The sequence below is a fragment of the Cupressus sempervirens genome, chromosome 10 (genome assembly GCF_028749045.1).
Source record: "Cupressus sempervirens isolate cs-2001-9-10 chromosome 10, ASM2874904v1, whole genome shotgun sequence".
Lineage (NCBI taxonomy): Eukaryota > Viridiplantae > Streptophyta > Pinopsida > Cupressales > Cupressaceae > Cupressus > Cupressus sempervirens.
Window position 1 is genome coordinate 882108870 of NC_143127.1, and position 13554 is coordinate 882122423.

At 34.5% G+C, this 13554-nt stretch overlaps 1 protein-coding gene across 3 annotated transcripts in view; it reads left to right on the forward strand.

Annotated features, from left to right (window-relative positions):
- Positions 1–7426, forward strand: part of LOC149536807 (glutathione hydrolase 1-like) — a 117927-nt gene extending 110501 nt beyond the window's left edge. For all 3 annotated transcript variants that reach the window (XM_089804477.1, XM_089804476.1, XM_089804478.1), the window contains 2 exons: positions 6715–6852; positions 6956–7426. In XM_089804477.1, the coding sequence (XP_089660603.1) occupies positions 6715–6852; positions 6956–7213 (396 nt within the window). In that variant the 3' untranslated portion in view covers positions 7214–7426. The remainder of the gene's footprint in view (positions 1–6714; positions 6853–6955) is intronic.
- Positions 7427–13554: the final 6128 nt, after the last annotated feature.

A 13554-nucleotide genomic window follows, 5' to 3' on the forward strand; every position in this document is an offset into this window, starting at 1 on the left:
GATTTAAGCATTATTCTTGCAGATGTAAGCCAAGAGTCTTGACCATTCCATACTAGCATTGTAGTTGACATTATATGTGCAATAAAGGAGACATAAGTTGTTGGTTTGACATAGTTGTAATTGAATATGTATTTATCATTCATGATCAGCTTATTAGTTTGCATGCGAATTGTTTGACAAAATGTCAATTGGCTGTAGGTTCTCTTTTTGGCATAAATAATGTTATAATTTTGCATACCAAGTGTTTGTATTAATGCCACTTGGCTATAAGTGCATTAATGCCATCATAGGTTGCATCCAAAGTGTTTGTCATAATTACTATTTGCTGTAGCTGCATATTGCAAGTAGTTTTAGTCACATATATGCATTGAATATTGTCAAAATAAGTTGCACATTCATGTTAGGTCATTGTTTAGTCAATTTTGAGACTTCTTGCAAAAATTCTCATTGATGCTAATTGAAGAAAAGAGTCATTAAAGAAAACTCAAATGCTATATCAGTCATATGACCCTTGCATGTGAGTTGTTTGATAAAATTCCTTGAGCCTCCAATCAACATTTTGAGGTCAGATTTGAGCACGGTCATTACATCTGAAGTCACCTAACCTAGGAATGCCTTTACGTTCACAAGCTGATAACACATCACTATGACTTAGTCTTCAAATGTCAAAAGGGCAAGTAGCTTATGGGATTTCTCCTATAACCAAAGCACCTTTACCAAATAACTCCAACATAAATTACTCAATTGTTAGTTTGAGATGGTAATCAAATGCATCTGAGTAAAAGGGATTAAGATTGTGTGGGCTGATCAGAAATTGGATGGCGATATCGATTCTAAAACTTTTTCTACAACTCCAATCCTTTTGACTGGGTCCCAAATCAAAAAATACAAAATCTGCCATATGAGAAAAAGGAATAATCTAATATCAAGGAGTTATCAAAACCCCATCCAAATGCACATGTAGACCAACCAAGGGATGTGATAAACAACTCTCCCATGCCCAAAAATCAACATACTTGGCCATCACATACTGCTGCTATATCTCAGACCAGCAACTTAGAGGATAGTATGGATGTCGTCATACCAAAGCAAAAGTAGAAGAATCATCTTATAAGGATTACCCTTCAAGTAATCATGTTCCCACACATTCCAATGCATACCAAAGGTATATAGATCCACACAATTCTGAAAATGTAGTGAACAGCCATGTAGGACAGCCACTTGTAACTAAATAACCCACACCATTTGGCTCTATGCCAACCAATAATAAGCTGTACATTAATAAGAATTAGGTGCCAAATTTAAATTTGCAATGGAGATGCTTCCTTAACATCCAAAATTAATTCATGAGTGGTTGATTCACTAAGAGTAACACCCATAAAAAATCACTATGCTCATCCATAATGTTGTCAACATCAAAATCAGAATTAGAGAAGTCTTGCTTGTTATTTTGTATGAAATAGTGTATGTCACAGATTTCTAGTAAACGAACTTGGTCCTCTTGGGAGAAGCGTCTTCAAAATAACCATGCGTAGCTAATGCATCATGCATGCCAACATTTGAAAACTGAATCTTGCTAATTACTCCATGAACAGGCATGGTAGGGAAGGAACAATCCAACTTTGTATGGAAATGAAGGGATGTTCAGACATAGCATTGTACTTGTGGTCTTTGTGCATGGATCCAGACGCCTCGTCGCTCCTCAAATTAAAGGTTTCACCAATTTGGTAGTTCATTCTTGTAGCTACAAATTCGTTTAAATGAAAGAGTATAATACCGGTGTCTTAATTAGAGATTTAGAACTGATTGTACCCTTTTTTCATTACCTTGGAAAGCTTTTGTGCAAGAGCACACTTGCATAGTCTTGGTAGCCTGATCTTGTGGCATGTCAAATCTAGAAACTATGACTTCCTTGTATTCAAACAAAGTGTCAACTTCATAAAGGTGAGGTATCAACATACAAATTGATTAATGTTCTTTTGTGACTGATGTTAGAACATTATGTTGTTGATAAGTAGAAGCTCCCATCATTACCTTATGCTCATTTAGTGTCTCATGAATGTCTACCATGCTACATTTCTTCTCACCGACATCTAGTTTGGGTTCTTGCTCATGTGATTAGCATGCTACATTTCTTGTCAGCACCATCTAGTTTGGATTCATGCTCATGTGATTTCAAAAGATGGCTGTCCTATCTACTAATCCATACCATGGCCTCCATGACTTGCTTTCTTCCCATTGCTAGAAAATTCCAAGATGTAGTATGCACAACAAATCATACATAATCAAAGTGCAAGATCTTCTTAGTAAGCAACCTCTTAGTCTCTATAATCAGCTCTCTAAGGAAAATACATCATTAGATCTTAGCAAATGTTCTTCCTTTATGCATGATGCTTGTTCATCCAAAATGGAATCAATAAGGTTTCCTTTTACACAAATAGGTATAACACTAGTGGTTGGTGCACCAAGTGTGTGTCCACTATCATCATATTTTTGAACCTTCAAAGGACTCTCTGAAAGAGGAAGCGTGGTAATCTCATGATGCACACTTAATGCCCAAACTGAATTTGTAGAATCATAACTCCTCTTGTTCACACACATCAACATGTTCCTCTTTTCTTACCTCAAGAAGATCTTCCTTTGCACACTCAACTTGTATACATTCTTCTCTTGGAAGAAATAATGATCTAATGTATGGTTACCTTTGTCTTCTTGCATTATCAAGCTTACTGCAACTTTCCTTTACCTCTAGGAAGTGTTGTCTTGCTTGGGAAGCAAACATCTTGGCCTTCTTATCTCTATGTGACCATCCATCACACATCTCGAGTCTTTTTCACATCTTCCAAGGTCTGATATACAAAATCATAACCCCTTGTGGCTTGAATCCACAATATATATCTCATGTGTAACACTCTTGACTTGACTACCAATATAGGAGGATTAAGCAACATCATTACCTTCATGTGAAACATGGAGGCTGCCTCATGATTAGAATTATTATTGCAAACCATAATAGGTATCATTTCTTGGTGTCGTACTTTCAACATGTATAATGGGGTAACCCATGTTTGTAATGTTTTTCACTTTATGAACAATCTGATGGCTCAATGGTGTGTTATGTGTCTCCTCTTGATCCAAAGTTATTTCTTCTTTAGGGCTCCGACATGATGACTTATTTTTGCATTCATTGAGTTCACCTATAGGATGCAACTTACAAACAAGTGATTCATTTTCCTTGTTCTAGCACATTTAACTCTTTACAATCTTTTGATATTTTTCTTTCCATTTCCATTGTTGACATGGATTTCAAAACATCAAGTCATCTTCGTCTTCATCTAGTAATACCCAAACAGTGTGTAAAAGGAAGAATGTCTTGTATCTTTTTAAGAAGAGAATGATACTTATGGTACATTCTCATAATTGCATCATGTGTTGTCCTGGCATGAAGTGTCTTACTTGTACATATAGCTGGAGAAGAAACCTTAGTGTTCCCACAAAGTGAACCATACAACGTTGTCATTCATTCATGATTTGTTGTTTGTTCAAAGATCGTTCAGTTTTTTTTTTTTTTTCCAAACGAGGCACCTTTTCCTTCTTGGTGGATGAAGAAGGAAGTTAGGTAACAATCTTCCACCCTTAACTCTAACCATGAAATTAACTTGATGTCCAACTAAAAACCAATCCAAAGTGTAGTGTAAGCACCCAATTTCAACCAATAGGCTGTAGGATTGAGGTTTTCATACCATTATAATATCTCTTCCAAAATTTGACTTGAAATTTTTAGTTTTGTACCAAGGAATTTTTTCGAATAGTTGGTATGCAAGGTCTGACTTATGTCTTATGAGTTTGTTTTTTGTGTTTGTATGATTGTTTTTATGATGCCAAATGATGGAATGCTTAAGAAATGAAAGGATGCTTAATGCATACAACCAAGAGCATTCAAACCTACTAAAAACAGCTTTTGGGTTAAAAAACAGAACTAAGAAAAGTATTTATCTGACTAATATCAATGTTCTCTTGACTGAAATACACATCGAATCAGCTTCATACATCAATTAGACGAGTATACACATCAATCTCTTACATAATCCACTATTTTTACTTGAAGTTTGACTGTAAAATGTAAAATATGGAGCTGAATAGAATCTAACATAAATTCTGAGAATTTCTGGGACAAATAACAACAAAATAGACCCTGGACGATATGTCAAACACTTCCAATATGAAGTTGTCCAGGCTGATGATCTAGGTTCCCTGGTTCACTGGACAACTTTGTTGTTTCCTGGTTCCCTGGACAACTTCATCAGGCTGGTGTTCTGCCAATATAGAAGAAGGATCTAGGTTCCATGGTGTTTTGGTGACAAGGATGGGGGGACATCAAGGAAGATGTTTTAGGGATGACAATTAAAGGGCCATCTTTTGTGGATCGTGGGAGGATGGCGATATGTGTATGATAGAGAGATGCCAATAACTGACGACAACAATAAAAATATATAAATAAATCATAACAGCAATAGTGTAACAACATAATAAACCTCAATAAAGTAGTATAAGTGTAATATAAACCATAAGACAATAATTATATATTGTGAAAGTGGCAAAATTTGTGGGTATAATTCTTGATAAGTAGGAGATAATTTCCATAGCAAGTCAAATTGTGATGTGAATATCAATATTTAACTGTGTGATTTTGAGTCAAACTCATTGGTCCATGTTTCATGAGTAGTGATTCAACATGAATCCATCTCTCATGAGAATAAATGGAACACTTAGCACTCATTGGATCTAGGTGATGCTCATAGGGGTGAAGCACCAGAAATTCCCGGGAGGTCACCCATCCCAGTACTACTCCAGCCTGAGTGCGCTTAACTACATAGTTTCTTCCATAGTTAAACCCAAAGCTTGCAAACCCATTTGCAAAACCTTCACCAAGTGTTGTGCCTTATGAACCATTCATTAGAAAGCCCCTTAAGCTCATCAATTGATAAGTAGGAGATAATTTCCACAACAAGTCAAATTGTGATGTGAATATCAGGATTTAACTGTGTGATTTTGAGTCAAACTCATTGACCCATGTTTCATAAGCGCACTTAGGCTGGAGTAGTACTGGGATGGGTGACCTCCCGGGAATTCCCGGTGCTTCACCCCTGTGAGCATCACCTAGATCCAATGAGTGCTAAGTGTTCCATTTATTCTCATGAGAGATGGATTCATGTTGAATCACTACTGATGAAACATGGGTCAATGAGTTTGACTCAAAATCACACAGTTAAATTCTGATATTCACATCACAATTTGACTTGCTGTGGAAATTATCTCCTACTTATCAATTGATGAGCTTAAGGGGCTTTCTAATGAATGGTTCATAAGGCACAACACTTGGTGAAGGTTTTGCAAATGGGGTTGCAAGCTTTGGGTTTAACTATGGAGGAAACTCTGTAGTTAAGCGTGCTCAGGCTGGAGTAGTACTGGGATGGGTGACCTCCCGGGAATTCCCGGTGCTTCATCCTTGTGAGCATCACCTAGATCTAATGAGTGCTAAGTGTTCCATTTATTCCCATGAGAGATGGATTCATGTTGAATCACTACTCATGAAACATGGGTCAATGAGTTTGACTCAAAATCACACAGTTAAATCTTGATATTCACATCACGGTATAATTCTTGTTTTTGGTCTCCCATCTCAAACTCCCCTCATTATAACTGATTTTCTTAAATGACAAGGGATCCCAGTAACTCATGGGGCTTTGGTCGTAGAAACTCTAATGGGTTTGAGGGGCAGCAATAATGATCCACACAAACAGACACAGTGTTGGATGCCTAACAATAGAGGGGGTGTGGCAGAACTGTTCCCCCACGGGGCAGAAATGGGGCCAGAGTATTTTTTGTTTTATGGAAAATGAAGTAGAAATTATTTTTTTGACAAAATGTCTCACGATCAAAGGGGATGTGTGATCTAGAACAATCTCATGGTGATCCAAGGGCGGTCTAGAAGAGGAGCAATTCAAGGAAAATCTAGAGCAGTTTGCGGGTGATCCAGAAGCATCCAATAAGTGACAGAACAATTAGGGATGGAAAATAATAAAAAATCTAATTTCTTGTTATTGTCTATGTTTTACTAATTGACATTTTTGGTGGCCTTTGAAGCGGAAATCAGAGTCAGATCTATCATCGGTCTCTTGGAACAAATAGTTGTAGGCTTAGTTTTAAGGGATTGAAATTAGACCTTGTTAAGAGCTTCCAACTATGTAAATGGTTTTACATGTCAAGCAATTATCCCGAAGATGGCCCTGCCAAGTTGGGGCATCTTAAATTCATAATTTTCCGACATTTATAAATATGTTGTTTGTTTTTATTCAGAAAGACTGTTCATTTCAAATTCATAAGATTCTGGAGACTGTTGGTATTTCAAATAATTTGTATATAACTACTTTTGGATTGAATAATAGATGATTTCTGATGCATGAAACTTTTGTGTTTTTTCTATTGTTCATTTTTGGCACGTAGTGAAAAAGTGACAATGATGATAATGATTCGATAGATGTTTTACCTGCTTATGATTTTAGGTAGTTATTATTTTTGTTAGCAGACAAGAAAAATAAAAAGTTAGGTTTCATTAATTGTCACTTTTTAATGAAGCAACATGCAAAATCATTGGATTTTGCTTTATGTTGATTTGTGTCTTCACAATTCTTGCTCTTTCCTTGCTAGCAGGATGGACAATTAAGGGCAGTGCTTGGCGCAAGTGGAGGAATCAAGATAATTGCTGCAACTACTCAGTTATTTTTGAATTACTTTGTTAAAAAAATGAAACCATTGGCATCTATCATGGAGCCTCGAGTTTATCATCAGGTATTACATTTCTTTTTTCGACTTCATGAATGTAATTCTCATGGAGTTTTCTGTACATTCCACAAGGCAACATATGCTTAATTTTTTTGTGATGAAATCACAGCTGATGCCAAATTTTGTTGACTATGAGAAGTGGACAACTGTTCTTGGAGACCGTATCGAACTATCAGACAAGATAGTAAAAGGATTAGAAAAACGAGGTCACAAACTCCGTGGAGTGATTGGTGGGTCAATTTGTCAAATGATTGTTCATGACCTCCATAGTTATAAAATGGTTCAAAATGTTCCTAAGAATGTTGTGCATGGAAAACTCATCGCAGTCAGCGATCCAAGAAAAGGCGGGTTTCCCGCTGGATTTTGATTGTTCCACTATATACAAGCAACGTCTAACTTACTGCTTTAAGCTATGCTTACAGCTATTGCAGAGTCTGCATTCTAATGAGTTAGTTTTCTTCCAAAAGATTGTTCAATAACTGATAGACTTGAATAGGATCTAATAGTAATTGCGTTGCTTACATTTGTTTAACATACTATCAGTCATAATATTCATTTATTCAGTCTAAATTTAAAATAAGATTCTTGTAAAAACCACATTTTCAAATTATTTCCAGATGTGGTCTGGGTCTTCCTAATTTTCCCTATTGCTATCAAAATCTAAGATTGCACGTGTAGTAACAACAAAATTGATAATCTTGAAGGCTATAAAACATGTTTAAAAATTAGAAACATTATCAGTAGTTCTCCAATCAGATCAATATTGCTATATCACAAGCAGGCAGAACAGCTGCTGGATCAACTGCTGGTGCGGTCCACTGGGAGATATAGGGGATAGAACATAGACGCCACAGGAGCATCTGGGAGGTCTATCGAATCATTATCATCATTGTCACTTTTTCATTTTGGAGCCATCCACCTTTTCTAAACATATCAAGCCACCACTCTACAGGGGCAGTATTTGATTAATGCTATATTACTTTGTAGTAAGAGTCTAATAACTAACAAGAGACACAGTGTGTCAAAGGAAAATGAAGATTTATAGGTAGAAAGGAAGGATATGAAGAGAGAGTTTAAAAAGAGAATGATATGTTAAGGACAAGTATAGGTAGAATGATAAAAAGAGTTATAGAGAATTTTAAAAATATTAATACTATATTATTTTAAGAAATATATAAATAACAATAGAAATTATATTATATGAATGAACTAGTCATTTCTACCAATTCAGTTATAAGTTGAAATATTCGATTAAAAAAATAAATTGTTGATTACTTAATTCAAACTATCAAAATTTGAGGGGTAGTATTAGTTTTACAATTTGTAAATTGGTATTAAAAAATTAGAATATTATTGTAAAATAGTAGCTAGTAAAATATAGTGTAAACTTTAACAAATAACATTTTACAAATGACAAAAATAAACATCAATGTAAAACTAATAAATATATTTAAAAAATAAAATAAAAAATATTTAATTCTATATTTGAACTTGGTAAGGAAATAGATAGTGATAACAAGAGCTCTGTGCGAGCAGCAGTCCCTGCCTTTTGGGGGTTCATATGTTTGATGTGTGGGGAATGTATTCGGCGGAGCAATTATTTATGATTCAGTTGCAGTATTGGTCATGTGTCATAGACTATAAGATGTGATGTGAGGAAAAATTGTAAGATCATTGGCTCTGTTGCAGTGAAATACAAAAAATCATAACTAAGCAATCATGTTCATTATATCCTATAGCCTTCTTGTCAAAATCGGTCACATAGAAAAGCCAGAGAGAAGTCAGTAAAATAATGTTTCAAAATACCAGTAACTAGATACCTGCGATACTATCTCATTTATATCTCAAGTTACTTTGAGTATATGAAACATTATTAATAATAATAGCACAGAACAATCTAAAGGATAATATCATAAGTTCTCAAATACAAGATTTTGATCAGAATTATCAGTTGGACAACTTGAATTGAATTTATTATTAAAATCTATTTGATCGACATTCCTTATCACCCCACTCTTAAATTAAACCTTGCTAGTTTCCAACTATTGATCATAACTCACATTTGAAATAAGGGAGTAAACATATATTTCTACAACTTATAATAGTATCAAAGTAACGCAACAACGTGCAGCAATTTAGACTATGCGATCATTCACTCATTTGCTTGAGGACGCAAAATCTTTTGAATGGTTGACTTTCATGTGCCCAACAAAATAGGAGATTAGAGCTTTATTGCAGAATTAGATCACAACCCTTTTCTTTTTTTCAGTCAAACTTTGGTTATTAGACATAATAAAATAAAGAAAATCAGGTAAGCAAATTGATCAAGGTTTAAGTAGATGTCATTGACAACAATTACCAAAACAAAGAATTCCTTTGCTGTTGGTATGCATGGATAAACTTTATTTGGGAAATCGAATAGAACAAAGAAGGAAAGGGAATACATACCTTGTGTCTTTCACTTCAATTTTGTCGTAATTTGAAAACTGAACAAGAATGCCCAATTTTATTTGTCCACAATGTCGGTGTGCTTCCTGCAAATGCATTTAGTGTATCTTTTTCTCCATCGACTTGCTTCCTGACATGTTATAAATGCACATTAAAGTCGACCACCTTGTTATTTATCTTGAATATTGTTTTGTTGAAAACCACAAAAACCCTGGCTAAAATGCCATTTCCCAATTAGAAATAAGAAATTTCTACTTTAAAATTAGATTTTTTTAATAATAATGCAAAAACTTTACAAAATGTTGCAGCCATGCGAAGGAAAAATAAATAGAGGGGGGCAAAAGAAAACATTAGTTCTCTGCCTTTAAAAGGTAGGGACTAATTAATATTTGATTAGATATTCATTTGTAAGAAAAATAGATAGTGATAATTAATATTTGATTAGATATTCATTTGTGAGGTGGAAGATAAAAATGATTATTTTTTTGAAAAGTTAATACACTTGCAAAAGATAAAGTTGTAATTAATGCATTCATCAATGCATGACATAATTGTTAGAAAATATTGGTATTTTCTTACAAATGACAAAAATAAATTGAAAACTAATAAATATATTTAAAATAAGAAATATAAAATATTTAACTCTATTTTTTTCTATTAGATATAAGAGTTTCAGGAAATACAAAGCAGCCAAAGTGCCACCACAAAAATCAACAAGGAGGCCAAGCCTCACTAAGGAAGAACATAATCAGCAGAACAGACTCAGCTGTACAACATAACACAAAGAGGAGAAGGACTAACTAACTAAGAACATCATAGTAATTGACCACCCAAGCAGTCCAACCTAAGGGACCCTCCATCCAAACAATGCTTTTACGTTCTTGAATCTGCATCAGCCTGAATAAATCTTATTTTCTAGCATTCACTTTCTTACCGATTTCTCTATTCAGCCTAATGCAAGCTTGCTCAGAAACTTGCAGATCATCCAGAGTTCTACGCCATTGGTATCCATGCTTCAACTCATAGTAGAAAAAAGTAGCATGCCCATCATGAAGGAACTTTCTCATCTTGTCCCGCTCGATCAACATAGTAGCTTGCACCTGCAAAGAAATTTTAAAATAAGTGAGTTTTCAAAAAAAATCAGTAAGATCCCTTGTCTTACCTTGGTACCTTTCCTCGTTCTTGCACTTCCAGATCTGCCAGAGAATGATAGATGACAATATATTCTAAAATAAATTGGTATCTTTAGAAAGACCATTAATATGACCAGTGATAATATCAAGAATATTAACATCAATAGGATAAACAATGCCAAACATTCTCCATATTTCTTTAGCAAAAGTACAATCTAAAAGAATATGTCTACTAGTTTTAGGAACTCTGCATAAATTACAAAAATCAGAAGTAGATAAATCTCTCTTAATAGGTAGCTTGTCCAACATGACTAACCATCTGAAGCATCTAAAGATAGTGTAATAAATATTGATTAGACATTCATTTGTGACGTGGAAGATAAAAATGATTATTTTTTTGAAAAGTTAATCTACTTGTCACAAATGTGGAAAAGATAAAGTTCTAATTAATGCATGATAGACTTGTTAGAAAATATTTTTATTTTTGTTCGAGAAAATTGAATTTTCTCCCTACCAAAAATAGTATGATCAAATAGGATGAATGAAAAATGTGATTTATAAAATAATGAAAAATTAGAAAAATATATCAACATTTGAAGTCTCTTTTAATCTTTTAAATTCTATGAGTTGATTGGTTAATTGAATTGAATGATTCCAATACTTTCTTGCCAAAGGCAGGAATTAATAAAATCTACTTCATAAAATCCTCAATGTTTTAGAAAATCCTCAATGTTAAAGTTGCAAAATACTAACAGTAAAGTGAAAGTAATGTGTTCAAGAAGGTTTTTTTTGGAAAATTTATGTTAATTAAGCTACACTTATCACACAAATCATACTACGCATGTTAAGTAATTAAAATAATAATAATATAAACAAGTACTACATAGTGACATGTGCTTTTTATGCTTTTGAGTTGTAGGGATTTGCTCTTCAAAATGGGGTATCTTTTGAGGTTCGAAGTTAAGTTTAGGAGTTTGGAAAGTTTGCATTATTCGAGATTTGCCAATTGAAAAAATGTTCTTTTTTGCACTAAGGCAAAGGTGCACACTTAGCGCACCTGTGCACATGTGCATGGTGTGCAACTTTAAGTTGTTATGGCCACCAAGTGCCAAGGTGCACACTTGCACACTTAGCACATTTACGCACCTTAATAAGGTGCACCAAGTGCACCTACCCATGAGATTTTTGTAGCATCTTCTAAATCTAGTCACAAGGTAGAACTTTGGTGCTTGTGCGCTTTCAATACATCTTTAAAGGTGCATAGGTGCGTCATATGTACACCTCCAAAATGCACAGACACACCTCAAACACAACTATGCATAGTGCACCCATGCAATGCTCAGCCTATCAAGCATGCCTAGTGCACCAGGTGCACCATGTGCACCTGTATAGATGCGCCAAGTGTGCTAGTGCATATTCTATATGTCTTGGACACTTTTACCCCTTTTTCCCTAGTTTTCACTAGTTTTCATCGTTTAGACTCCAAGCAACATTATACTAATGCTTTTTTCCATGTAGATTATCATGGCATCTTCATTAGTAGCAACAACATAGATCCCACCTAAGTCGGCAATCTTCACTTACAAAGGAGTTCCAATTCATGAATTTGCACTTGGAGATCAAAGATGCATAGCTTCGACACATGAACCTGATTGAGTTCTCCCTCTTATGCAACTTTTATGGTGAGATTCAACACATGCACCTTGGGAGTTCAGATTGAAGAAGCATAAGGAGCTCAAGTCCATGTCAATGTTGGACTATAAAATTGGCCCAAGTCATAAAAAATATTAGAAATAAATATATAAGAGTGGTCCTAGACTCCATTAAGTAAAACCTATAAATTGTTTTCAATTCCGAGAACTTTGAACTTTGTGTGAATTGAGCGCCTTGCACACTTTCCCAAAGGTGTGTGGACACATGTGCAATTCTAAAGTTGGAGATGCACAAAGTCCTGCATGTGTACAGGTTTGTAGGTGCACATTTTGAACTTTTGGTGGAGGAAGAAATTTTATCTTCAGAGGTGCGCAAGTACGCAAACTTCCCAAGGTGCACAAGTGTGCCAATTACCAAACACTTGTGGTGGTGCGAACAATTAACCATGTTTTGAGTGTTTCATGCTTTGAAAATTAATTTTGGTGGTAGCTTAACTAAAAGAGACACATAGTGTAGCTTGTGTTTGCATCTAAAGAAGTACTAAAGACTCCTAGATTTTCTACATATTTCTCTCTTCTTATCTTCTTTATAAGTTTTTGAGTCATGTAAAGGTCCCTGCACCCTGTAATAAATAAATTGAAGATTGCATGCCTACTTAGCACCTAGTTAGGAGTTTGTTTGTACATAGTTTGTTTAAAATTAGTGATTTTAGCATGCATTTTGCAAGGAAAAAGCCCTAGACCCGAAAATTGCATTAAGGATTGGGTTTCCTATAAATACAAAGATCTAATATGTATTTAAGGTGGGTATTTTGATGCAATAAAGCATGTTATTAGTGCTCTCATTCTATGTGTAGTGCTTCTTGTTAGAATGTGCATTTCCTATATGAATTTTATGTTCATGAATATCAATGGAGTCAATGGTTTTTATTGTATGATTATGCTTGTGAGATCAATTAGTTCTAGTGTTTGTTATTTGCTAACAAATTCCTTTGTTGTGACAAATTGGAGAAAGGACCACCTTTGAGTTCTTGCATAGCAATTTGTCTCGTGTAAGCGCACTTTCCATGGCTATACGATTTGATGAGTTGTGAAACATCCTATAGTTTTCATTGTTGTCTTTGTCGATTGCATCAGTAGAGTTGAGTATGTGCTACTCCTAATTTCATTGATTTTATTACTTCATCCTTTTATAGATTTAATTCACAGAAGTGTTGTTACTTTGAGTTATGTCCATTAGGAATTTTATTTTCAATAATTTCCTTGAATTTCTTGTTACCCTAACTTCATTATTTTCTTTTGAACATGTGGTTAGAATAAGAATTTGTATAGTTGCATTGTTAGTATTTGCATTCATCATAAATAAAAAATACACAGGTCTGTGAATTGTATTTCTGCAGATTAAAGTACCAACAAAGGTCTCTTTGTGAATATTGACATTTATCGTCAATTGCATTAACTAGTAGGTAAAAAAA